General features: G+C 35.5%; 2 protein-coding genes across 6 annotated transcripts in view; one reads left to right on the top strand and one right to left on the bottom strand.

Annotated features, from left to right (window-relative positions):
* The first annotated feature begins 495 nt into the window (after positions 1 to 495).
* Positions 496 to 16,401, top strand: xpnpep1 (X-prolyl aminopeptidase (aminopeptidase P) 1, soluble). 3 transcript variants are annotated; one of them, XM_067416169.1, is made up of 21 exons: positions 613 to 631; positions 1,650 to 1,699; positions 2,728 to 2,849; positions 4,677 to 4,740; positions 6,902 to 7,006; positions 7,414 to 7,506; positions 8,945 to 9,088; positions 9,192 to 9,287; positions 9,567 to 9,648; positions 9,739 to 9,949; positions 12,644 to 12,733; positions 12,827 to 12,877; positions 13,042 to 13,100; positions 13,363 to 13,440; positions 13,540 to 13,611; positions 14,174 to 14,234; positions 14,346 to 14,415; positions 14,530 to 14,703; positions 14,869 to 14,945; positions 15,604 to 15,702; positions 16,097 to 16,401. In XM_067416169.1, exons 2-21 carry the CDS (start codon positions 1,690 to 1,692, stop codon positions 16,214 to 16,216), a joined length of 1,878 nt encoding a protein of 625 aa, XP_067272270.1. In that variant the 5' UTR covers positions 613 to 631; positions 1,650 to 1,689; the 3' UTR covers positions 16,217 to 16,401. The 3 variants fall into 3 exon arrangements, with proteins under 3 accessions (XP_067272271.1, XP_067272270.1, XP_067272269.1); XM_067416168.1 differs by having other exon boundaries at positions 9,564 to 9,648; XM_067416170.1 differs by lacking the exon at positions 1,650 to 1,699 and having other exon boundaries at positions 496 to 631; positions 9,564 to 9,648.
* A 151-nt stretch (positions 16,402 to 16,552) lies between these two features.
* Positions 16,553 to 27,253, bottom strand: part of si:dkey-246e1.3 (uncharacterized) — a 97,543-nt gene continuing 86,842 nt past the window's right edge. For all 3 annotated transcript variants that reach the window (XM_067416174.1, XM_067416176.1, XM_067416175.1), the window contains 3 exons: positions 18,935 to 19,063; positions 18,743 to 18,839; positions 16,553 to 17,074 (listed from right to left, as the gene is read on the bottom strand). In XM_067416174.1, the coding sequence (XP_067272275.1) occupies positions 16,777 to 17,074; positions 18,743 to 18,839; positions 18,935 to 19,063 (524 nt within the window). In that variant the 3' untranslated portion in view covers positions 16,553 to 16,776. The remainder of the gene's footprint in view (positions 17,075 to 18,742; positions 18,840 to 18,934; positions 19,064 to 27,253) is intronic.

Genomic DNA, 27,253 nt, shown 5'->3' with positions numbered 1-27,253 from the left:
AAAGAGGTGAGCTCAGTCGGGATGGCCATCTTCATGGAGAGGGTGCTAACTTAAATGGCTGTAAAGGCTCAAACAGATCCCCCTGTAGGGCCTGAAAGACTTCTGAGAGATCCCAAGAGGGGATGTGCGGTCTCTGAGGATTTAATCTCTGCTCAGGAATCTAATAATGATATTGTTTTTACCGCTATTTCCACAGCGATTTTAAGGAATTATGAATCAACCGCTCAGTCTATTTAACTAGCTTTTACGTGTGCTGTTTTGATTAGAGTCACTTTACAAAAGTTGCTAAAAGTTGCCAAATAATTGTTAAAATTTGCTACATTTGTTGCTAGGTGCTTTTGGAAAAAAAGTTGCTAGTGTAGTCGGAAAAGTTGCTAAATCTAGCAACAAAATTGCTAAGTTGGAAAAACCGCTTCTATCGACTCAAGATTACATATCCACTACTAGACTTCTGTGATTCACAAATCAAAATTGACCAGAAGTGTGGGAGTGTCCCACCATGTGACTGGAAGAGGCAGCTTGTCACGTGTCCACACACGTCATCACTGTAATGGCAGCTTCCTTTGCACACTAACACAAGGAACAGTAGAGTTTTACCAATAGTTTACATTTCAGGACACGCTTATTCAAGGTAAGTGGTGAATTATTTGATGTTAGTCAGTCGCTACATGTGCTCAATACTCAGAAAACGGTAGTGGATTGTGCAGCGTGAGACCAAGACGAGTGTTATTGTTGTCGCTTGCATAACATATGCGTGTTTTCATAATCGAGCGAGCGTCGGCGCGCAGCACATAATCTCTCTTTGGATAAGAAAGAAAGAAAAAAATGTATAAACATGCCCTCAAAATAGATAAAACCAAATATGTTTGCAGATTAATACCATTTCTGTAATTGAAAGCATGTATTTGGATGAACAGTACGGCGGACTGCCACACCTACCACGGATAAAACATAATAAAAATACATTTTAATTTAATATTGTTTTGGTTTGATGTAAGTTTGCTGATGCGTTGTTAATTCATCATGCAATGCAGATATTACGCCTGAATGAATGCTCGCTGAATTGACTGTTTAAATGTAGATTGTTTATATTGTCGAACTGTGAAGCCCGTCTGTCCAATCAGCTTTCGATATGATAATTCCACTGACGTGATTGGATGATGTAACATTTACCAGTGGATGATGTAGCTTTTGACAACAGCACATATTATTTGTGAATGAATAAGCATAGAATAGTTTTTTTCTGGCTATTTATCCACAAAAATAAGTTGTAATATAATATTTACAATATATGTGACTTCAGTTTCCTTGAAGCCTTACACAAAGCATGAAAGTATCCATACTGCAGCATAGTAGGCTATACTATTTTGTTATTATTACAGTAAAATCATAATGATTTATAATATAGTCTCTCATAGAAAATCAGAATATTGATTTATTGATTTATTTATTTATTGATTTGTTTATTGTTTATTGCAAAAAGGAACCAATAAAGCTCTTCAATTTCACATTTGGTAAACGGTTGCTTGATCACAGAACAACAAGACATGGGTAGTAAATCTTTAACTATGGGATGGTCTTATTATGCCACCTGAAAGACCGTCTGTGCGAGGTAAAGGTTAACAATCTCATATCTTTCCAACTTTGAGCTCCACGTTAACAGTAAGATCTCAGGTTCACAGAAGCAAAATGGCTACAGGTAATTCTTTATGATCACAAAAGGCTTTTTGACACTTATATGCACTCTTGCACAGCCAGTAACTTGTAGATGTTTGTTCTGTTGACACTATAATAACTTGTTGATTGTGATTTCATGTCGACTGACTGATCGATCTAATGTCACTGAAGTACTAAAGTAGTCTAGTGGTGGTATTTATTATAATCTTATAGCAAAGTTGCTTGTGCTGTGCACATATTTAGAAAATTAATGGTTTGGTTTCTTAATTGTATTCATTTTTATTTCTTTCACAGGTAAAACTTTACACTTTTTAATTAATCATTAGCTAATGATTTCCACAGGTATCATTATGTTATGACTGTACCTTTTGGGGCACTTGACTATTAACTAATTGTTAAGTAATATGTCATGGTGGTTATGGCTTTTAAATTAATTTTGAATTATTTAATAGTCATGTGCCCCAACAAGTAAAGTCCTAACATAATGATACCTTTGCAAATCATTAGCTAATGATTAAATAATCAGACCACTGGAAGTTGAAATGCATGGCTTTGACCCGTTGTGATCACTAACACATTCATTTTATATTATTAGTTAATATAATATGTTATTAGAGAATTATTACATGATGTCATATTTAAATTATATATTATTTAATCTGTTAATCATTTAAAATATTCATTAGTTGCTGATGCAGTAATCATTAATACATGGTTTAGTTCTTCATTAGTAATACATTAACTCATGATTATCTGTGCATTAGTTAAGCATGAATTAATGCATATTAGTGCACCCCGTATTGTAAAGTGTTATCCTTTCACACAGCAATCATTTGACTTTTATAGAATTTTACTTTTATATTATTTGAGATTATAGTTGATTATCATAAGCTTGAAAATGAAAAGGTAATTTGTATTAGAATTATATATCGACTAAAATATTACATTTCTAAATGAATCTAAATGACTAAATGACAATTATTGTTTTTTTCACTCTAGTAGTCATCATTGTGTAAATGTGTTCACTGAGCTTTCTTTCTCCGTGAACAGACGCTATGTCCCCAAAGATCACAGTGGAGTTGCTCAGGCAGCTCCGGCAGGCCATGAGGAACAGCAAGTGCATCACAGACCCCATCCAAGCTTACATCATCCCATCAGGAGACGCACATCAGGTGACCCTGCTCGAAAAACCTTTGAGCTGTGATCCACAAAAGTGAAACCTGTGATTTTATAAATATACAGTCTGTGATTTATAAACATTACAACTTATAAACATGCAGTCTGTGATTTAATAAATCACAGGCTGTATATTTATAAATCACAGGCTGTTTATTTATAAATCACAGGCTTTATATTTATAAATCACACGCTTTATATTTATAAATCACAGGCTGTTTATTTATAAATCACAGGCTTTATATTTATAAATCACACGCTTTATATTTATAAATCACAGGCTGTGTATTTATAAATCACAGGCTTTATATTTATAAATCACACGCTTTATATTTATAAATCACAGGCTGTTTATTTATAAATCACAGGCTTTATATTTATAAATCACACGCTTTATATTTATAAATCACAGGCTGTTTATTTATAAATCACAGGCTTTATATTTATAAATCACACGCTTTATATTTATAAATCACAGGCTGTTTATTTATAAATCACAGGCTTTATATTTATAAATCACACGCTTTATATTTATAAATCACAGGCTGTGTATTTATAAATCACAGGCTTTATATTTATAATATACAACTTTGTGATTTATCAATGTAGACAGTCATTTATAAATATAGTATATAAACACAACTTGGGATTTATAAACATGCAGACTGTGATTTATTTAAAAAAAAAGTGATTTATAAATATAAAAATATCCTTTGATTTATAAAAGTTGTACCGTACAAACATTCATCCTGTGATTTATAAACACTCAACCTGTGATTTATACAAATTTAATTGGTGATTTATAAACATTCAACCTGTGCTTTATAAACACTTAACCTGTGCTTTTTAAACGTTCAACCTGTGATTTATAAACATACAGCATGTGAGTTATAAAAATGTAACTTTATAAACATTTAACCTGTGATTTATAAACATTTAACCTGTTATTTATAAACATTTAACCTGTGATTTATAAACATTTAACCTGTTATTTATAAACATTTAACCTGTGCTTTATAAACATTTAACCTGTTATTTATAAGCATTTAACCTGTTATTTATAAGCATTTAACCTGTTATTTATAAGCATTTAACCTGTTATTTTAAACACTTAACCTGTGCTTTTTAAACATTCAACCTGTAATTTATAAACATACAGTATGTGAGTTATAAAAATTCAGCTTCTTAAACATTTAACCTGTAATTTACAAACATACATTCTGTGATTTATTTAAAAAAAATTGCTGTATAAAAATTTAACTTGTGATTTGTAAACATTTAACCTGTTTTATAAACATTCAACCTGTGATTTGTAAATATAGGCTACAACCTGTAATTAATAAACATTCAAACTGTAATTAATAAAATAAAAAATGCCTGCAATTTATACACATACAGTCTGTGATTTATAAATATACAGCGGCCTGCAATTTATAAACATTCAAACTTTGATTTAAAGAAAACAGCCTTATAAACATTGTGTGTGTGTGTGTGTGTGTGTGTGTGTGTGTGTGTGTGTGTGTGTGTGTGTGTGTAGTGTCTTAGTCGTTTAATTTATATTGTGTGAGTGTTGGGCTTCCCTCACCCCCTCCTCTCTGGCTCTGTGATTATGCAATCTCCTCTGATTTTGTGTGTGTGTGTGTGTGTGTGTGTGTGTGTGTGTGTGTGTGTGTGTGTGTGTGTGTGTGTGACCTCCTGCTGAGTGTTTTCTTTCATCCTACTGGGTGGTTAAATTAGCAGTAATTATGATTGATTGCTGACAGAGCTGATCTAACTTTTTCCCTAATTCTCTCTGTTTTCCCTCTAATCTGTCCATCCTGCAGAGTGAATACATTGCGCCCTGTGACTGCCGTCGTGAATTCATCAGCGGATTCAACGGCTCTGCAGGTAGACAGATCTACATGAAGTGCAGTTCACCCCATCCCAAGCTCATTCACCCAAAGAATGGGAAGTAAAAGTGGGATATGAGGTTCATATATCTCATGACTATGAGAGACCACTGGTCATGCATGATTTATAGCTCAGCGGCATGACCAGATGTTTTGACTGGTGGTCTATGAGGAAGTCTCAATCAGGAGTGACATGAATCATAACCCAACATCTCTCATATACTACTAATAATAGTTGTGTATATAATAATCATACATAATTTAATAAGAATGTTATAAAGTAAAAATGTTTAATAGTATCAATAGTAACATTTAAAATTGTACTTTATTTTTCAGTAACAATAATAATTGTATGTATTTGAACACTCTGCTATTTTGCAAGTTCTCTCACTTAGAAATCATGGAGGGGTCTGAAATTGTAATCGTAGGTGCATGTCCACTGTAGCAATCACAATATATGATTTTTATTTAACTATTTGTATGATACAGCTGCAAATAAGGATTCGGACCTTCATAGATCTGTTAGTCTGCCTTTAAAATGTCCACCTCCATGCCATTTATTATCCTAAATTAGATGCACCTGTTTGGCATAAAGACACCTGTCCACCCCATACAATCAGTAAGAATCCAACTACTAACATGGCCAAGACCAAAGAGCTGTCCAAAGACACTAGAGACAAAATTGTACACCTCCACAAGGCTGGAAAGGGCTACGGGGAAATTGCCAAGCAGCTTGGTGAAAAAAGGTCCACTGTTGGAGCAATCATTAGAAAATGGAAGAAGCTAAAGATGACTGTCAATCTCCCTCGGACTGGGGCTCCATGCAAGAGCTCTTCTCGTGGGGTCTGAATGATCCTAAGAAAGGTGAGAAATCAGCCCAGAACTACACGGGAGGAGCTGGGACCACCGTTTCCAAGGTTACTGTTGGTAATACACTAAGACGTTATGTTTGAAATCATACATGGCACAGAAGGTTCCCCTGCTTAAACCTGCACATGTCCAGGCCCGTCTTAAGTTTGCCAATGACCATTTGGATGATCCAGAGGAGTCATGGGAGAAAGTCATGTGATCAGATGAGACTAAAATAGAACTTTTTGGTCATAATTCCACTAAACGTGTTTGGAGGAAGAAGAATGATGAGTATCATCCCAAGAACACCATCCCTACTTTGAAGCATGGGGGTGTTTTTCTGCACATGGGACAGGGCGACTGCACTGTATTAAGGAGAGGATGACCGGGGCCATGTATTGTGAGATTTTGGGGAACAACCTTCTTCCCTCAGTTAGAGCATTGAAGATGGGTCGAGACTGGGTCTTCCAACATGACAATGACCCAAAGCACAGCCAGGATAACCAAAGAGTGGCTCTGTAAGAAGCATATCAAGGTTCTGGCATGGCCTAGCCAGTCTCCAGACATAAACCCAATAGAGAATCTTTGGAGAGAGCTCAAACTCGTGTTTCTCAGCGACAGGCCAGAAACCTGACTGATCTAGAGAAGATCTGTGTGGAGGAGAGAACTTTCTGAATATCTGAACTTTTTTTTCAGATTATGTCTCTCACAGTGGACATGCACCTACAATGACAATTTCAGACCCCTCCATATCTAAATGTAACAACAACAACAACAATAATTTAAAAATTATAAATTAATAAGAATAGCAATCGAATAGCAAACTAAAATTTAAATTGTATATTTAATTTGTATTTTAAATAACAATAACAATTGTATTGCTTATTTATTATTATTAAGTGTAAATGTATTATTACTAATTATTATTATTGAAAGTACTAATTAAATGTGAATAACATTAACATAAATTTTTGTTTATTTTTCAATCACAATAATATATGTATTATTGTTTATTTTTATTATGTGTAAATCTATTTATTATTAATTGATAATACATTTATAACAATTATTATTATTTTAAATAATTATTTAAATGTAATGATAATAATCATTCTAAATAGATAAAAATTCTCAGAATGACAGAACAAGAACAAACTAAATATGTAAAAAAAAAAAAAATTAAACCTATTTGTAAAAAATCTGGTTCTGCGTTTGTTTTTTGTTTTGTTTGTTTTTTTGTTTATAATAAACAAATATGTTTGTAGGATCTAGTTAAGCAACTTCAGTGATGTTGTGTCTGCTTGTTTCAGGTACTGCTATTGTCACAGAACAGCACGCGGCTTTATGGACAGATGGGCGGTACTTCCTGCAGGCCTGCCAACAAATGGACAATAACTGGACTCTGATGAAAATGGGTACAGTGCATGTTAGCATAATTTTATGACATGCAGTTGCCAGGTCATTACATTTGTTATCTGGGGCAAGTTGCAACATGTCTTAAGCACTAATTTGTCCAAGCAATTAGTCCAAATGTAATCAGTCTTACTTTTCTAATTCAAATTTAACTTATCTACCATTTTATGTCACTGATTTTAAGTTAGGACTAGTCTTAAAGAAAAAAATGAGATGACTTAGTGTAAGTGGTTTATTCACCCGGCCCCAGATCGCTGCTATTGAACACACGTAGGCCAAGGTGCTGCTTTTCAAAAGACATTACAAAAGTGACTTCACGTAGCTCAATCTTGAGGTTATTATCGATTGGTCTATATACACCGTTGTTCAAAAGAGCAATTTGAATATGATTGTCATTTTGTATGGTCAGGACTGAAGGAAACCCCGTCGCAGGAGGACTGGCTCATCAGCGTTCTCCCAGAAAACTCCAAAGTGGGAGTCGATCCGTGGATCATTGCTGCCGGTGAGGAATTTATTATCAATAAGAGCTTTGAATAGAAACAATAAATATGGGTATGCACACAAATATTTTCATCCATATTATTAGGGGCATCATGAAACCTTTTCTTTAAGGGGAGCATATTATTTACATATGGGTACAGATATATTTTATTGAATTAGAATTATATTTTAAAGTTAAAATTATATTATTAATTGTATTTTATTTATTTAAAAAACCCAATAATTTTAAATGTTTATTTTTTATATTTAACATGTGTGCATTTGTGCACAAGTTTTGTAAATTCATAATTTGATTTATTTAGATTTTATAATAAATAAATAAAATAAAATAAAAATATATATATTATTTGTGTATATATATATATATATATATATACACACAATATATTAATATTGTATTAAAATTGTAAAGAAATTTGTATGTATGGACATTGTTTCTACATATCATTCTGGACTATTTAAAATAATGCATATAGTTATCCATAAAGTTATTCAATAAAAAAGAGATTATTTGGAATTAAAAAATCATTGATTAAAAAGATGATTAATTTATTAAATATGCATTTCTGCATATTAGTTTAGACTAATGAATTTTATGATTATAGTTATCCATAAAGATATTTTTATTCATATTAGTAGGGGTGTCATACAACATTTATTATTATTTGCATATGTGTACAAATAATTTTATAATAAATAATACAATTTGACTTTACTGTAAAAATGTATTGCTTTCATAATAATTTTTTCATATATTCATAAAATTACAAATGTTTTCATTTATATTTATAAATATATGATATATTTATAAATAAATAAATTGTAACAAATGCTGTATGCAGATGCAGCAAGCCCATTTAAAATATATTTATAAAAAAAAAAAAAATTATATATATATATATATATATATATATATGTTGTTGTTGTTGTTGTTGTTGTTGTTGTTGTTGTTATTATTATTTATTTATTTTCAAATGGGCTTGCTGCTTCTGCATACAATATTTTTTTGCAATAATTCAAATAATCTTAGATTTACTAGGATAAATGTTTTCAATAAAAGCAGTGTAAATCACCTTTTGAAAGCGATGCTTCAAATAAAGATCCTCAATAACATATGCCAGTAGGTGGCGACAAGTGATTGTTAAAAGTGTATTTGTCATAGAAGCATTCATTCAAGAGATTTGTTCAAAAATTATGATTCATCCAGCAAGTGAAGTCTTTATGAATCATTGAATCATTCATTCAAATTGATTTTTTTATTATTATTTTTGTATTTATTTAAATGAGTTAAACCTATATTATATTTAGAATTGTGCAGCTCCAATTCATTGTATTTTTACTTTGGCCCACTGTGTCTCCAATCGGAGAAATCGTAACTATTTCAGTTGTAAAACACCATGTGCGCAGGTGCATCAGGTGTCCGTGATTGTGTTTTTCAGACCAGTGGAAGAACATGTCAAAGGCTCTGAGCGGTGCGGGTCACTCTTTGGTTGCAGTACAAAACAATCTCATTGACGCCATCTGGGAGGATCGGCCACCTCGACCCAGCACCAAACTCATCTCCCTGGGGCTCAAATACACCGGTCAGCACTTCTCAGTGGATGATACACACTATATAGTTTACGTTTGATGTTGAGCTGCTGAACATTTAAGAGAACATTTATTGTCGCTGTTTCCCGTGTATAGGTCTCACCTGGCAAGATAAAATCACGGCTCTGAGAGGAAAAATGTCAGAAAGGAAGATTTCCTGGTTTGTGGTCACAGCTCTAGATGAGATTGCGTGTAAGTATCGCCGCGGTTTGTGTGTGTTTTTAATGGTCAGATCACGACCCAGCCCTCGTTCTCCTCTCCACTTTCCTATTAGCCCCGGTTAGAGAGCTCTTGTGTCAGATTAGCTTGTTTTGATGTCGATAATTATGGACATGATTGCACATGCTCATTTGGAGGCCACATTAGGGAGGTATTTGTTTTCAAAAATATAGTAAAACCTTTAAAAATGACTTGAGGTCATTGGAATGACTTCTGACATTCAAAAGATGAAATCTCACTTTCCCTCTCCAGGGCTTTTTAACCTGCGCGGGTCAGACATCGAGTACAACCCCGTGTTCTTCGCCTACGCCATCATCGGCATCAGCAGCATAAAGTAAAACTTGCATCCCTGATTCTTCACTTCATGCTAAAACGTTTTGAAATGTGACCCATGCTCATTTCTGTCATTTTGTACATATGTTAGATTGTTTGTGGACAGCAAGCGTTTATCGGACCCGGCGGTCCGGCAGCATTTGGAACTGGACAGCCCGAGCAAACCGGATCTGACCGTACAGTGCTTTCCGTACGAGTCTGTGTTCAAGGAGCTGCAGGCGGTTTGTGCGGCGCTGGCGCCCAAAGATAAGATGTGGATTTGCGACAAAGCCAGCTGCGCTCTTACACAAGTCATACCCAAGGTGAGTCGAGATGAAGTTTGTGGCTCAGCAACTTTTTGCTGTTATTTTTTTTTTCTTCTGCTTAGTTCAAAAATAGCATGAAATCATTCAAATTAAATACTACAACAAACACTGGCAAGAATGGTAATCTTTACAAGAAATGCCATATTACAAAATGTCAATTTTTTGAAAGGGGTGATGAATTGAGAAATCAACTTTCACTTGAGCCTTTGATATATAAAAGTTAATTGTGATATAAGAATGTCCTGTACATTTCAGAGCTGAAAACTTCCTTGTTAGTCAAAGAAAAGCTTTTATAGACTCCAGGCCCAGAAAACCCACAGCTCTCAAATCAATGGCGTAATAGAAGGGGAAACGCCGCCTCAACCGATAAATATGTACGCTTGCTTCTGTAGCCCCGCCCACCGACTCGTAGAGCTAAACAAATCGAAGATAGCAAGATATTGGGCTGCTCCTTGTTCAGTTAATTTCACTGCGGAATTGTTTGTGAACAAGACACAGGTCGAGACTGAATTTGCAGATTCATTCAAATTAAAACACAATGCTGTGACTTCTATATTGGATCCGACAGTAACGGTGCAACACACTTATGTGAGTAAAAAGTGTTTTATATGTGATAGTATTGCATTGTTACTAGGGCCGGGACTCGATTAAAAAAAAAAAATCTAATAAATTAGAGGCTTTGTAATTAATTAATCGAAATTAATCTCATTTTAATTGCATATAAATATTTGACCTGAGAACAGTGAGAAGTAATTTTTTACATAAATTTTTAGTATACCATTGAATAATGACTGAATACATAAACTTAATCAACAAAATATTGTTTATTTATTTCAGTCCAGCAGACCAGTGCATATTTGTGATATTTGAGGCTTGATGTGCTGCGGTGATACGTAAATTCCTTGTTGTATATCTTGCACACAACCATGCTCTTGTTGACGCTTCCATCCTTTCGTTTTTTAAAACAAAATTTCCCATCCACGCAAAGCAGTCTCATCAGCTTCTTCGTTCATGTTCACACTGGTTTGTTGTTGTCGTGACTCGTGAATGCTAGTTGGTGTTCCAGTATAATCGGTCCGTCGAAACTCATTAATTGAAAAACGTTCCGCAGTGCAAAAATATGTGTGGTTAAAATGGTTATTTATCTTTTGCGTATTTCATCTTAATTAACACATTAAAGTCCCGTAATTAATTAATCTTAATTAACGCGTTAAAGTCCCGGCCCTAATTGTTACAGATCGTGTTGATTATGTGTACCTGTCTAACAGAGCATACCGTAGCACACTGACACAGGCTGGAGAATCCTTTATTTGTTGGTTCATTGCTCTGGATCAGACTCGGAAATGTAACGTTATGGGCCAGGGCTCGCAAAGCCCAACTCTGTGTTTTCCAGACCAAAACATAAGCCCGTCAGCAGGCCGGTGAATCTTAAATAGTGAAATAATATTCCTTTCTTGATCTGCATTGTGACGTGTGTGTGTGTATGCGGTTTGCTCTTATATCCACCGATCGGACGGGCCAAGTAATAAAAAAAAAATATTCCAATCAATATTCCAAATCATTGTGTTTGTTTGATAGTCGTTTTGCGAGCCCTGTGAGAGAATTATTCCGGTTGCCACTTTCAAAACAATCCCTCCCTTTATGAGAACTGACAGGGGAGCTGAAGCTGATTACATATGCAAATATTCTCCAATCCTAGCCGTGGGCGTTTGCTTCCAAATCTCCAGTGCGGCACGCCGATCAAAACCCAGCATTCAGGAAAGAGCCTCAAAACCAGTGTAGAAAATAGCCTATTACTTTATTATAGCCTATTACTATATACATTATGATGTTTTTGAATGTAAAAACCACACAAATGTCATTAGTTGACCTAATAAAAAAATAAAAAAGCTAGTTCATGACACCTTTAAAGCAGTTTTTTATGTTGTTTCATGGCCTTTTATGGTTGCAGTGTGATCAGTTTGCTGTGATTATTAGACAGCAAAAGCGTGATGCCGTAACAGCACTATTATATTGTCTAAAGAACAGTTCTCATCTAAACTTTCTGGAAATTAAAACTCAAATACAGTGAAAATAAAAGCGGTCCTAAAATTGTCCCCTGTGGGACGCCACATACTAAAGGGGTCGACCCCACTTTATATTAGCTGGCCTTAAGTACTATGTAGTTATATCAAAAAATAAGTACAATGTACTTACTGTGTTCAAATTTTATTGCAAAACATTTGCTGATATTGAGGAGGGATACGGGTAGAGTTAGGGACAGGTGTGGTGGTGTGGGTCAGTTTAAGGGTAGGGTTAGGTGTAAGGGAAGTGCCAACTGTGTAATTACAAATGTAACTACAGAAATTAATTACATACGTAATTACATGCAGGTATTTTTAAAATGTAAGTACAATGTAAAAACATGTATGTACACAATAAGTGCATTGTATCAAATTATTAATTAAAATGTTAGTACATAGTAGTTAAGGCCACCTAATATAAAGTGGGTCCAAGGGGTCTATTTGGAGGAAAAAATTCACAAAATTCAAAATTCACATATTAACAGCAAATCCTTTGGCTAGGAGGCAAACCACTGTCATGTAACAAAATGCAGTTTTTAAAAAAATTTAAATGCATTATTATGGTTGCAATGTGACAAATTTGACAACTTTTATTGATTACATTAAAATTACAATTGTAATTGTTCAGGCCCACAGATCTGCAATCCCATACACACCCTTATGTCTGGCTAAAGCCGTCAAGAACCCCACAGAGATCCAGGGCATGAAAATGGCACACGTAAGTCCACCTGGCAAGAGCTATTCCAGAAAATATTCCTTAAACATTTATTTTTATTTTTTTTGCTTAATCACGCTTTTTTTTAAATCACAGATCAAAGACGCTGTGGCACTGTGTGAACTTTTTGCTTGGCTGGAGAAAGAGGTATTGTTGTGTACAATTTGTTATTTTGTATACATATATTACAGATATATTATATTACTGAATATATTCAGGAAGACTTTTCCATGTTTTCCTAGAAAAATGTCCTTGATTGATTGAATGATGAATACATAACAAAAATATAAGGGTATTTATAATTTATATAGATTCCCAAAGGTACGGTCACAGAGATATCAGCAGCAGATAAAGCAGAAGAATTTCGCAGGTGAGTCGAACATGCTGCATTTGACCTGCAAAAAGAACCAAACTATTATTTTTGCCACACATTGACTTAAATAAATTTTTATATAATTTTATAAATAAACGCCGTATCATGATACTTATTCCATGGTTGGCAGTGAATTTAAAACTGCATCGCTTGCTGTTTTTCTCTTGTATGAGATTGTGGCGCCACCATCTGGTGATCTGTGGAACTGCAGACACTGAGGGAGCAATAATTGAAAATCTTTTCTTCTTTGTCTGCCTAGTCAACAGAAAGACTTTGTAGGGCTGAGTTTTCCTACTATCTCTAGTGTCGGTCCAAATGGGGCCATAATACATTACAGGTGGGCTGCTGTTTTAATACAGTATTTTACCATACATGTCATGTTTTGTTGTTGTGCTGATTCATTTTTTTACCTCTCTCTTTCTGATCTGTCTTTTAGGCCTCTCCCAGAAACCAACAGAACTCTTTCTCTTAATGAAGTTTATCTTATTGACTCCGGTGCTCAGTACACGTAAGAATGAACACACACACACATACATACATATATATATATATATATATATATATATATATATATATATATATATATATATATATATATATATATATATATATATATATATATATTATTTATTTTTGTACAATAATAGACACTGTATTGCCAACATTTTGGGACAGCCCTCCAAATCATTGAATTGAGGCGTTCCAATCACTTCCATGGCCACAGGTGTATAAAATCAAGCACTAGACATGCAGACGCTTCTACAAACATTTGTGAAAGAATGAGTCGCTCTCAGGAGCTCAGTGAATTCAAGCGTGGTACCCCATAAACACACTCCTAAACCTTGAGGAAAGCCCAGAAGAGCTGAAGCTGTTATAGCTGTGGGCCAACTCCATATTAAACCCTACAGATTTAGAATGGGATGTCATTAAAGTTTATGTGCATGTAAAGGCAGATGTCCCAAAACTTTTGGCTATATATATATATATATATATATATATATATATATATATATATATATATATATATAATATGCACACATATTTTAAACATTTTTATCTTTGATTTCCAGAGATGGAACTACAGATGTGACTCGTACAGTACATTTTGGGACTCCCTCTGATTATGAGAAGGTAAAACACAAGACATTTCCTTCAAGATTGAACTCTCTCTTTACTTAGTCTGAAAGCCATCAGTACCTAAATTGCTTATTGTTCTGTCCTTCCACACTGTGATCTGTACAGGAATGCTTTACATACGTCCTAAAGGGACACATTGCTGTCAGTGCTGCGGTTTTTCCCAATGGTACCAAAGGTACGTCATTAAAATCAGAAACATTTTGTTTTGGAGCATTTTAAAGTACTCTAATGCAGTGTAGAGTGAGGTTAAGAGAAGCGTTTTGTCTCAGTGGATTGTTCTTTTCTACAGGTCACCTGTTGGACTCGTTTGCTCGCGCTGCCCTCTGGGACTCTGGGTTGGATTATCTTCATGGTACCGGCCACGGTGTTGGATGTTTCCTTAACGTGCACGAGGGTCCGTGTGGCATCAGCTATAAAACGTTTGCAGACGAACCTCTGGAGGCCGGAATGATTGTCAGCGATGGTACAGAAACACATTCATTTTGGATTTATTCATTGCAGCTTATTAGGACTTTATAAGAAAGTGTTTTGATACTCCTTTAACCTATTTCTGTAATGACTCTGCCTCAAATGTTAACGTTTATGGTAAAGTTGAATATATTTGAGTCTTGTGCATGCTTTATTCCAGAGCCTGGGTACTATGAAGATGGATCTTTTGGTATTCGGCTGGAAAACGTTGTCCTGGTCATTCCAGCAAAAACCAGAGTAAATACTGCATCAAACCACTTCATAATCATTTCATATCTATGCTGAGAAAATGTATGCTTTTTCTGATACAGCTCATTTAAGGTGCACAAGTACAAGGTACATTTAGTTTGTCCAGTTAGTCCAAAGTTTTGTTTTAGTGTTTAGTTTTTAGTTAGTCCAAATATTAGTTTGTGATGCTTTCTTTGCACATTATTCTGTACTGAGTCTAAGACGTAACAGCACAATCTAAACCAAGAATGATTTCAAACACCTTTGAGATTCTTTTAACTTCACTTCTTTCAGTATAACTAAAGGAACTGAGGTACTCTGTCAAATTATTTGTTTACTCGATGCTTCCTCCACACCAACAGGTGTCAGTATTGAGTCTAAGACATAACAGCACAATTTAAACCAAAAATGATTTAGTGCACCTTTGCAAGGTCTAAAGTATGATATTTCAGCGTTTAACTTCCCTTATTTTTAGAATAACTACAGGAACTGAGGTACTCTGTCCAAACATTTGTTTACTCGATGCTTCCTCCACACCAATAGGTGTCAGTATTGAGTCTAAGACATAACAGCACAAACTAATAAAACAATTATTGAATGCTCCTTTGAGAGTTTTGAAGTAAGATATTTCAGCTTTTAACTTTCTTTTTTTCTTTCTTTCTTTCAGTATAACTACAGGAACAGAGGTAGTCTGACGTTTGAACCCCTCACCCTGGTCCCCATCCAGCTGAAGATGATCAACACAGACCTGCTCACACAGAAAGAGGTAAGGGCAGGCCGATAGATACTACGGTTGAGTCGCAATGGCCAACGATAACTATGAAAAAAATCGTACAAACGATGTTTGATACAAGTATTTATTTAACAAAAAAATCTAATAAACACTGAACAGAAATGTTTAGAGATGCCTAAAGTCCAAAGTATACCTCAGTTTTGATGTGTACGCTTAGCGTATGCTTTCAGCTGAATGCATAGCCTCTAAAAGCACGCACTGCTTGATAATGCTGATGAGGAAATTTATGCCACGCATACTGTACGCATTAAAAACTATACGTTGGGCTTTATACTTGAGACCGCTATCATATCAGTGCATAAATCCTATATAGGTGGCAACCTCTAGGAAATTCTGATTGCTGTAATATATAATTGTCATCCTGCAGCGTGATTGGGTGAATGACTACCACAGGAAATGCCGGGAGACGATTGGAGCAGAGCTGGAGCGGCAAGGCAGGAAGGAGGCTCTGGGGTGGCTGATCCGGGAAACTCAGCCGATTGTCTAAAAATGTTGTTTACCGAGGGTTTTTTTTCATCGTTGTAACGATCGACAGTGATTTTTTTCCCTGTCTTTTTCTCTCTCTGTCTTGGCCTCTATCTGCTTTTATGGTGGATATGTCACTTTCTGCTTCTTTTGTAAAGCACACTTTCAGCTGTTTTATGCGTTAATTAAAAACTGTGTGGAAAAAGATACACTGCCTTTTACTTTTTCTCATTCTGAAGACTTAAAGGAATAATTTCATCCAAAAAATAATTTACTCGCACTCGTGTTCTTCCCAACCTGCATGACTTTCACAGATGTGAGATTCAAAATTATACATTTTTGATAAGCATCTGAGCCTAGAAGCATATATTAACCAGATCTAAATCCATACGAGGAATAGACGTAATTAAGCTTGAATATAGCGCAGAAGACAAGAACCACATTTATGGTGATTTTTGGTCACCATTCACTTTCATTGTAAGAAAAAGTGCAGCGTGAACATTCTGCTAAATGTCTCTTTTTGTTTTCCACGCAAGAAAGAACACCATTCAAGTGTTCCTTAAGCTAACTTTCCAGGACAATCTACAGCTGCATGTAAAAAATGGGCGGGACCAAGGTGATGCCGCTCTTGGGGTCGTTGGCGTAGTCCTGCAGCGTGAGTGGAGTGTAAGGGGGGACTCTGTCCTCCTCGTGTCCCACCGGCAGAGGGTTGGTGTAGATGTAGTGGATCCGTGAGTTGTCCTTCGGCCCATCCTGTTGTCTGAAAAGGGCAAGCGGGTTACGGAAACTATGGGTTTTCTTCACAAAAGTAACACCCACTGGCTCTTCGGGAACCTCACAGGCCAAGGCACTCTCATAGACACGTGCCCTTTTACACTTCCTGTGACAAAAATACGTACCATGAAAACTATTAGACACAATTTAAGATCCAATAAGAGGGTCTTGAACAAATAAGACCGCAATATGAAGCCCTTAAAAATAAATTTCACCTTGCTTTGAAAACATTGAAATTTCTCTGAATAAACGTTGGATTCGCTCACAATTTTTTTTGCTTTCTCTTGGCGGAAGGAAAAACTACTTCAGTTGTTTTGTAAGTGAACAAAATTTTTGCAAGATCAAAGCCATTGAAATAAATTTATATTTCAAAGATTTTGAAAACTTTTGTGATAAATAGAGGAAAAACTATTTCAGTGCATTTGGAAGCAAATGCAAAGTTTCTAAGGGGAACGCAATACTTTTGTGTAAAAAAAAAACCAGCGTTGAAATAAACTGTCGAAATCAATGATTTCGTGTCCGCGGAGAAACCTTCCATTCGCTCTCATGAAAGGGTTTGTTTTTTCAAAACTATTTTCGAGTTGCATTTTATTATGGCCAGCCCAAGGCACACCTGTGCAATAATCAAGCTGTCTAATCAGCATCTTGATATGCCACACCTGTGAGGTGGATGGATTATCTCGGCAAAGGAGAAGTGCTCACTAACAGATTTAGACAGATTTGAGAAAAAGACTTTTTGTGCCCATAAAAAAATTCTTAGATCTTCAAGTCTAGTTCATGAAAAATGGGGGCAAAAACAAGTAGTGCGTTTATAATTTTGGCCAGTGTATGTATATATATATATATATATATATATATATATATATATATATATATATATATATATATATATATATATATATATATATATGAATGAAAGGGTATATTTTATATACTTTATATACTATATTTTATCATAGTACATGAATTAATATATATTAATTTTATTACATTTATTTCAATAAATTAATGTACTATATATTTTAGTTATATAATAATGTTTTATTATTTCATATTTTGTATTTCTAGGGGATTTTATGGTTCAAATAATATTAATGCAGTAGCTATAATCCATTTATTAATTTTTTGAGCATAGACCTGAAAATGAAATTTCCATCTTAACTGTCATAAATCTTGGATGCTTTGGAGCACAGGCCTTTTTTTTTAAAGAAGACTTTTTGGCAGATTATTACTGAAGTGGAAAAAAGTTCCAAAAGAGTTTTTAAATTTTATATTTATTGTTATGACGAATTCACAAAAAATACTATTTTCAATTTGTAAATGAAATATATATATATTCCAAAAATAATTCTCTAAAACTACAAATTAAAGCTCTAAATCAAAAACAAACTGTATTCCAAATTTAAGGTTGATATCTCAAAAATTTGCTTTCAGTGAGATTTTGTTTGGGTGCAGTACCAAAAGTTTCCAGCTAGATGACATTTGTTTCCCATGAAATTTTTTGACCATGAACAATACAAGTGTGACTCTTTTTATTAAGGACCATTTAACCTTTTTGAATTATGTACATGATTGTCCCAGATGCACACCAGTAATGTTTTTTTTTTTTTCTAGGACATGTTTATAAAAGCAAATTTAATGTTCTAATTGAACTAAGCCCTAATCCTAGTTAAGTCTAAGGCCTGTCCGTGAAAGCGGGCCATTATTTCTAAAAGGTGTGTCTTAAGTGTCCAAATATGTTTCTGTCCCACAGGACATGCGTGCTTATACTCACCGTCTGTGCCTTAGATACGAGATACAGGTGACGATTCCTGTCACTGTCAGGACACACAGTGCTATTGAAGAAAGCGTGATGTTGAATATGTTGACTTCTGTACGTAAAGAAAAAAAAGACAGATAGCTCAAGCATGTTTTGATAAAACAGCAGATGCACTGATTAAAATGAGTTAAAACACAGTTTACTCACCATAGAGAGTGGCTTGTGTTTCTGTGTCGTCTGGTTCCAATGAGGCCGTCCCGTTGAGAGACAGAGGGATCCCCGTTAGGCTCATGTTGCCGATGGCATAAGCCAAAAGTGACCAACAAACTGCTCGGTCTGGAAAGAGACGGTCAGAATAATCATTAGTCTGAAGCCATGTGACTCCAGTGGATTTGGTTCCATGGAAACGGCACTACCTCATCACCCCACAGTGGCCCCCGAAATTCATTCAACTAAGAAAGTTTGAGTTTCTTAAGGATCCAAGCCACGTCAGAGAAAGACAGAGCAAAACATTGAATGTATTTTGTGCACAATCCACTGAATTCAGAGGACTATATTGATTTGGAGACACAAAGTTAAGAGGAAATGTTCATAATGTTTGTATGCGGCATCTCAAAACAGATTCTAAACACAAAGCACGCATTCATTAGCGTTCATGCCTCATTTAATCTGGGACTTTAAAAAACAAAATTACGCAATTAACTCTGGCACTCGACATGAGAATACTGGGAAATAATCCCATGATGCTCACACGTTTCCCACAATGTTAACAATGCACCATTCTTGAATTGCCTTCAAAGTTCTTTTCTGGAATACTAGCAATGATTTCTATTATTAGACAATCCCACTGGACTTTCTATTCTTTCCTTCCACATTTCCTAAAGGACATTCCTCAGACAAATATACACATACATCGAGAATTTGGCAACACGACTGACCAAAAACTGCCATTAAAAAAGTGCAAATGCTTTGGAAACGTTCAATGTCTTCACATATGAATAATGTTTCAAGCCTATAATAATAAATAGGCTTTACATGTTCTCTGGTAAGGTAATATGGGATGACCCCTGGGGCAGTTTTGAGGTTAATTGATGTAATTCTGTGTTTCTGGATAGCATGTCGAATATCAAAGTTTTGTGTGTTTATTGAGGGATTTAGTTCGTTTTTTTCTTTTAAAGTAAAAATATAAAATTAGATGGGCCACCCAGAATTGGCGCAGAAAGCACCAAGTGCATGTTGTTACTAGTGTTATTACTTTTTAATTTAATAATTATTGTAATTAATGAGTTGTGTGGCTATCACCAGACCAAGCTCAACTTAAGATTGAACATTGGTCTGGGGAGTCTGCTCTGTATTTTCTACTGCTCAAGAGGCGTGTTTAACGAGCATTATTCAAATGACTCTGTACGCAATTGGATAGTCCTTCAACCAATCAGACCACAAGAGGCGTGATCAACACAATATCTGTCCGCAGTTTCACTACAGCGGTTTCACGGCACGCAGATACGTTTGATTTTTAAATCTTAATTCTGTCCTAAAACTATCTATTGATTATTGTTGCTCCTGCTGTTATTATTATTTTTTGCATCTGCTGTTGTCCAGAGGCCTTCAGGGGTTGAGTGAAACTGTTAGCCTGACAAGACAGACCCACATCAAGATGTTTGGTCTGGGAACTCACCATTGACAGCTCAATCCGAGGGGCAGGATAAACGGTTGTCGTTCAAACTCCCTCTGCACGCGATAGGATAGCGCTACACCAACCAGAGCAACGAAGGTGAAACAGCTTGTTGACAGATTAAACTTTCGCTGTATCCGGTCGGCAAAACTCAGAACACATCTTCCCTTTTTTTAAAATGACTTCAATGCCGTTCTTTGTTCTTTTCTCAAAGAAAAGCTTAACTCCAAGTCTTCCAGAGTCGAGGTCAAAGCTGATTCGAAAGACCCCAACAAACATGAGACCTCCGCACGATGTGCAGATCACGTCTATATTGCGTCGGTCGGTCCAGGACCATGGCTGCGTTGGGAACCGCATACTTCCCTACTATATAGTATGGAAAAAGCAGTAGGCGAGCGAATAGTATGTCCAAATCCTTAGTATTCATAAAAGAGTAGGCGAGAACTACCGGGGGTTTGGACTATCTCTCGCGAGATTCGGACGTGCGTGTACTTAAGTTGCGTCCGAATATGCCTATACTAACCTACTATATAGTAGGCGAAAACAGTACATGAAAGGAGTAGTAAGTTCAAAACCTGAGTAATCATAAAAGAGTAGGCGAGAAATCCCCGGATGACCTACTGTGCTCCGCCCAGATTGTGAAGCCCATATCATTGGATAATTTTCTATCCCTGCCTTCCCATAAGGCCACAGGAAAGGATGCGTCAGGCGGAGGAAAGCGATGCGAGTGTTTTCAAACGTGAGTATTACAAACTAAAATCATGATTCTCTTGTGTTCAAATCACATTTGTTGAGCTTCTGTAGAGTAAACTTTTGTATTGTTGAAGGTGTAAAGTTGTCTAAATAGTTGTGAATGATTGTGCTGTAAAAACATGTTTTATTGTGTACAGCTAACAGGGAAGCTCCAGTAACACGTACACATACGTCTCCAACGTGGATTACAAATACCGCCGTTTGCCAGTTTCTGTGTTTACTAGAAGCACGCAAACGCAACTCGACCGTCGTCATTATGGCCCCGCCCACTGACTCTATACACAATGTGATTGGCCCGACAAGAGTTTACAGCTCAGAAGGGTATTGAGAGTTCCTAGACGACACTCGCGGGCAGATTAGATTTGTTGCCGCTAGGGTGCGTCTAGATTTCTAGGCTAACACTTTTTGAGATGACTGGAAAAAAATGTGTCTCAATCAACCTGAATTCACCCAACTCGACTAAATTGTCAAAATAAATGTTTCAAAAAACAGGTCATTTAGTATTTGACATGATAGTTTTAAAAATATAGAAATATAAATAATTATATCAAAAGTCATTTATACATTCTGTAAAAGTTTATCCAGGGGGGACTTTATACCCCAGTGGGGGCCATTTTACCCCTCTTTTAATATTTGACATTTTGTGCTAAATGAGCAAATGTTTGTATTTATTTCCTATAATAACACATTGGCTTACATGATCATCCTGCACATGCTAAACTTACATTTAAATATTTTACTGTTTAAAAAATGAATTCACATGTTCTTAAGAGGGGCCTCTTTCCATTTTGTTTACCCTAATATTAGCATTGGACGGGTCTTGGAAGATCACGACAGAGAATTATAGCTTCAGAATTAATTTTAAACGGCATATCTGTACACAATACGATACAGATATGTACACAAAAAGTATGATAAATTATTCGTCTGCTGCTATCATCAGCTGCTCGTGCAGTGCTCACAACAACCAATAGATGTCAGTGTTGGCGCTCAAATGATGCCGCTTCTGACGAGCAATCTATTTAAAATTATTAAATAAACGCCAATTACAAAGCCTTGACACATATAGAGGCAAATGTATACAACATGTATCTGAGCTATATATATTATTATAATAAACACCGAAACAAACAGCAGTTTTGACGTTTTAACATAGCCTACAGCTGTGTTCAAAACAATATTATATTTATGATTGCTATATTTTCTAAGGTGTCCACAAACTGGCATGTAACAGCTTTAGACGTTTAGAATATTAGACCGTGCGTTTGTTTAAATCGATTTAAACGATTTTTCCGCCCTGATGGAGAACCGAGGAGACCTACAGGTGATGTTGAACTTATCAACAAGTATAGGCTACGGGATTTTATACATTCGACCAATAGCTGACTTAGTTAAATTTATCTGTAGCATATTAGAAAGTAAATAAAAAGGTCTTACCGTAGCCTATATCCGCTTTATGTCATGGCCTAACGTTACTCGCATTCAAGAGCAACATGCTGACATGCACGTAAATATCAGCAATAAAGTGATTCACATTTCAAATAACTACACATAAACAACTCTGACTCTGAGTCATGAATCATTGAACTCTGAGCTACAGATTTGGCTCCTTATTTAATTATATAACTTTTTGCAGGTTGGGATGTCTAAAGTATTACGCTACAGTTGTTGTGGTGAAAATTAGACTGTTGTCTAATATTTTTATGGTTTAGGATATCAGATATTTACGTTTTAAGACATGTGTTGAAAGGCTCAATCATCATATAACACTGTATTTCGTTTCTAGCTTTATACCCACATGTGGAATAAATTACCATCTTGTTTGGTCTCCAGCCCGAACAAGGGTTGTAAATGGATGCTGGGTTTAATTATTTGTATAAACGTGTTCCTCTTCAAGTCGTGCCAGAGTCAATAGATTTGATGCATAACCGTGAATTCATGGGATCAACGACACCTCATGCCCTTGCTGAGAATGTTTGCTGGACAGCTTGGTGGGCAAAACTCAGTTATATTGGGCTCAGATACGGGTCAATGAAAGGCTTCAATGCTGATTTATGACAAATGCCAGTTATAACAACACAAAGATCTTTCTCACCATACGCCAAAGGCTGCCACAAAATACCTAGCAATGCTTGTGGGTGGTACTCAGCCAATTGCATGACATTTTGGAGCGTTGAAAGTTTTGGAATATTTTTCCTCTCCCGAAACACAATAATAATTAATAAGAAGGCTTATATTGGCCTAATAAGATTTTGTTTACATTTAGGCTACCTTGTAAATATATTGTGTGTTATTTTATTAAAAAGTAATCACCGGTAAATCAAGAACAATTACAACATTTAGAGTGTAAATCAGATTTGTTGTATTTTGACTCCAATCTTTCTTTGCAAAGTCATAAAGTTTATCATACTGATTTCAAAGTTAAGGATTTGTTACCTTGAACCACTATCATAACATCTTAGTTGATATAATTCAATGTACTTTTTTGACAAAACATCCCACGTTTCGGTCGTGACTGCGCATTTTCGGTGGTGACTAATGTTTTGGTAGTGACCACATTACGCTAATGATTTGCCATACCAATACAATACTAATTTATATTAGCATTGTATAAATTAAAACATACAAATACAATACTAATTTATACAAAACTAAATTATAATTTGTTTATTTCCCCCCTAAAAACGATTATTTGTTCCCTTTTGTCACTCAGTGAGAATTTGAAGTAGGCTACTTTTGAGCCTAGCTCAAAGATGCTAATCAGCACATGATTAAGCTAGCACAGTTCTGCACTCTTGTACACACATAAAAACAGATTTTTATGGAATAACATCCAAAAGTGTTTGCTTAATTGCAGAAAAAAAGGTGTTTGGTAGTGACGTTTCTTAAAGTTAGACACAGATTTTTATACTTTTGAACACATTTATCTCAAAATGATGGGACCTATCTACTGTGAAAGAGAGGGTATGAGTTAGAGGTCTCAGCAAGTGGACTAAACACTTCGGTAGTGACATAAAAATGCAGAACACATTTTTTACATAAAGTTTCATTATTTACAAAAAAGAACTGTTTCAGTATCCTGTTAAGTATATCAATTCATGAGGACGCACAAATGCCACTGAGATTAACACATTTATGAATTGCTTATGATGCATTTAGACTCATATTTGTTATTTCTAATATCATTATATCTCAAAAATAATTATTCTGTTTCCACAGCTGGAAATGGCATTTCTCACTGAAATACGGAAACTAACTGGGAAGTGTCCGTGTGCATGATGTACAGATCTCTTGTTTCAGCGCTGTTCTGTTCAGTTCTGCACTCTGTAATATATCAGGGCGGTTTTACATGGACCATGACCCATTAAACAGACTAATAGGGGCTTTGTGACCCTGGTTGACCCTATACAGACATTGGGTATTTATGCATAAACAGACAAAATCATAAACGTATTTACAGACAAACAGACATGCAACGCGGTGCTGGCAGAGGCATAGATAAAACAAGTAGGACTAACTATTTAGTCAAATAACCTAATAAAACCTATTCACAGTCTAAACATGTACAGCAGTTTCCTGTAGCGATATGATATTGTTTTTTCATAAATGTTATGCATCGCATCCTTATCTATACAGCATCAGAACAATCCTATGCTTAAGAACCAGCATTGAAACACACACACACACACACACACACACACACACACACACACACACACACACACACAGTTTTCTAACAGCAGAAATGAAAATCATATTTCTATTCCTCACAAAGATGCTTTTGTTTTCATGTGCCTTATTTTTTGTGTCTGTGTTTTTTGTTTAATTACTCTAATTATATATATATATATATGTATATATCACTTAATAATAAATATACTATATACTAGTTAGTTACATTTTTAGCATTTGCATTTTAGCATGTCTATGTTATCATTTTTTAGATAAAAGTAAAAACATGTTTTCCTGAACTCACTTTAGGGATTATACATACACCGATCAGGCATAACATTGACCTAATATTGTGTTGGTCCCCCTTTTGCTGTCAAAACAGCCCTGACCCGTCGAGGCATGGACTCCACTAGACCCCTGAAGATGTACTGTGGTATCTGGCGTCAAGATGTTAGCAGTAGATCCTTTAAGTCCTGTAAGTTGCTATGTGAAGCCTCCATGGATTGGACTTGTTTGTTCTGCACATCCCACAGATGCTCGATTGGATTGAGATCTTGGGAACTTGGAGGCCAAGTCAACACCTCAAACTTGTTGTGGTGCTCCTCAAACCATTCCTGAACCATTTTTGCTTTGAGGCAAGGCAATGAGCATCCTGGTGCCATGTCTTCCCCAGATAAACGACGCACATGCACCCTTGACCCAAGAAAACTTGATTCATCAGACCAGACCACCTTCAGGGGTCAGCATGGGCACCCTGACTGGTCTGAGGTAATGCAGCTCCATACACAACAAACTGCGATGCACTGTGTATTCTGACACCTTTCTATCAGAACCAGCAATAAATTCATGAGCAATTTGAGCTCCAGTAGCTCATCTGTTTGATCAGACCACGCGGGACAGCCTTTGCACCTCACGTGCATCAATGAGCCTTGGCCGCCCATGACCTTGTCACCGGTTCACCACTGTTCCTCCAGTCGTCTAGCCATCACAATTCGGCCCTTATCAAACTCACTCAAATCCTTCCGCTTGCCCATTCGTCCTGCTTCTAACATCAACTTTGATATCCCACCCACCATGATGAAGAGATAATCAGTGTTATTCACTTCACCTGTCATTATGTTATGCCTGATCAGTGTATATAAAACTTTAAATTAAAAAGCTGAATAGTAATAAAAAAATTAATTAACAAAAGAAAAAAAACATAAAAAGCAAAAGCAAAATAAAAATAAAAAGCAAAATCAAATGAAAATGCTGAATGCTAAAAAGGACTGATGATTTACAAAAAACATCATAGAAACATCTGTATCAGTATTAGTATCAGCAATATTGGCCTTAATTCATAAAAGCAGCCACCAACAAATTTTTTTAAATATTTGAAATAAAGTTGTTTTTACATAAATTTGGAAAGTAACTGTGAAAATATTAAAATATTAAAAAATATTAAAAACGTTTTTAATTGTAATTACAGAAAAAATGTGATTCGTTTTTTTAATCAAATGATAGCACTAATTATTATTATTATTATTATTATTATTATTATTATTATTATTATTATTATTATTATTATATTGCAAATGTACCCAAAAGAAGCTTTATTTTTCTGTCTAAAAATAAGAAAACATTCCTTTAAAGGGATAGTTCGCCCAAAAATGAAAATTCTGTCATCATAATAATAAGATATCATAAATAAGAATCATGACTGATTTAAGTTCTACAACGATGTTCAGAGAAATGTTAAGCATGAATGCTTGACTGGAAGTTAACTATAAAGCCTAATCGTTCCCCAAACATGTTTATTAATTTCTGCGCTGATGCATTAACAGAGTGAAAACACCTTTGTTTCTCCTCCAGGGGTCTTTGTATGTCACGCTTGTCCCACCTATAGAAACAGACTCGTATGGCGGGGCATTTATGGCTGAACTGACCTTTATACTGAGGCTCAGCATGAGAAGTGTGTTCGGCTGGACCGATCTCTAAACCCTGCTGGGCCAGAGCGAACAGGCCAGCTATTTCTGCTCCAGGACTGCTTACAGTTTGGCAAGTGACCCGTCACACAATGTGGGAACCGGCGGAGAGTTCATTCAGTAAGTGAGGCAGAGACAGAGCCAAATGACAGTGAATGGAAGCAGCACTCAGACATTGTAAACTATTCAAACTAAGACGTCAAACTCCAGCTTAGCAACAGCTTAAGTGACAATGTGCAGGATAAAGATGCCGTGCTGTGAATCATTTCCAAATGTGATGTGGCAAGCCTAATTAAGTTTGATTTGCTTTCTTAAATAATTGTTTCCTTTTGTTAGATTTTCAGCTTTGAGAAAGAACACAACATGTTCTACAAAACGAATTGTGTTCATTTGCATAGTCAAACTAGGCTTTGTTGCGTCGCCAAAAATCGCTCAAATCGCTAAATCGCATTAAAACCTTTG

Source organism: Pseudorasbora parva, chromosome 14, assembly GCF_024679245.1.
Source record: "Pseudorasbora parva isolate DD20220531a chromosome 14, ASM2467924v1, whole genome shotgun sequence".
NCBI lineage: Eukaryota > Metazoa > Chordata > Actinopteri > Cypriniformes > Gobionidae > Pseudorasbora > Pseudorasbora parva.
This window is presented reverse-complemented; position numbering and strand designations above follow the sequence as displayed.

What these genes read in the sequence shown, in the direction of transcription:
- xpnpep1 (XM_067416168.1), top strand. An exon ending in CATCAGGAGACGCACATCAG is followed by an intron (nt 2,850 to 4,676) that starts GTGACCCTGCTC and finishes TCCATCCTGCAG; the next exon opens with AGTGAATACATTGCGCCCTG. An exon ending in CGGAATGATTGTCAGCGATG is followed by an intron (nt 14,704 to 14,868) that starts GTACAGAAACAC and finishes GCTTTATTCCAG; the next exon opens with AGCCTGGGTACTATGAAGAT.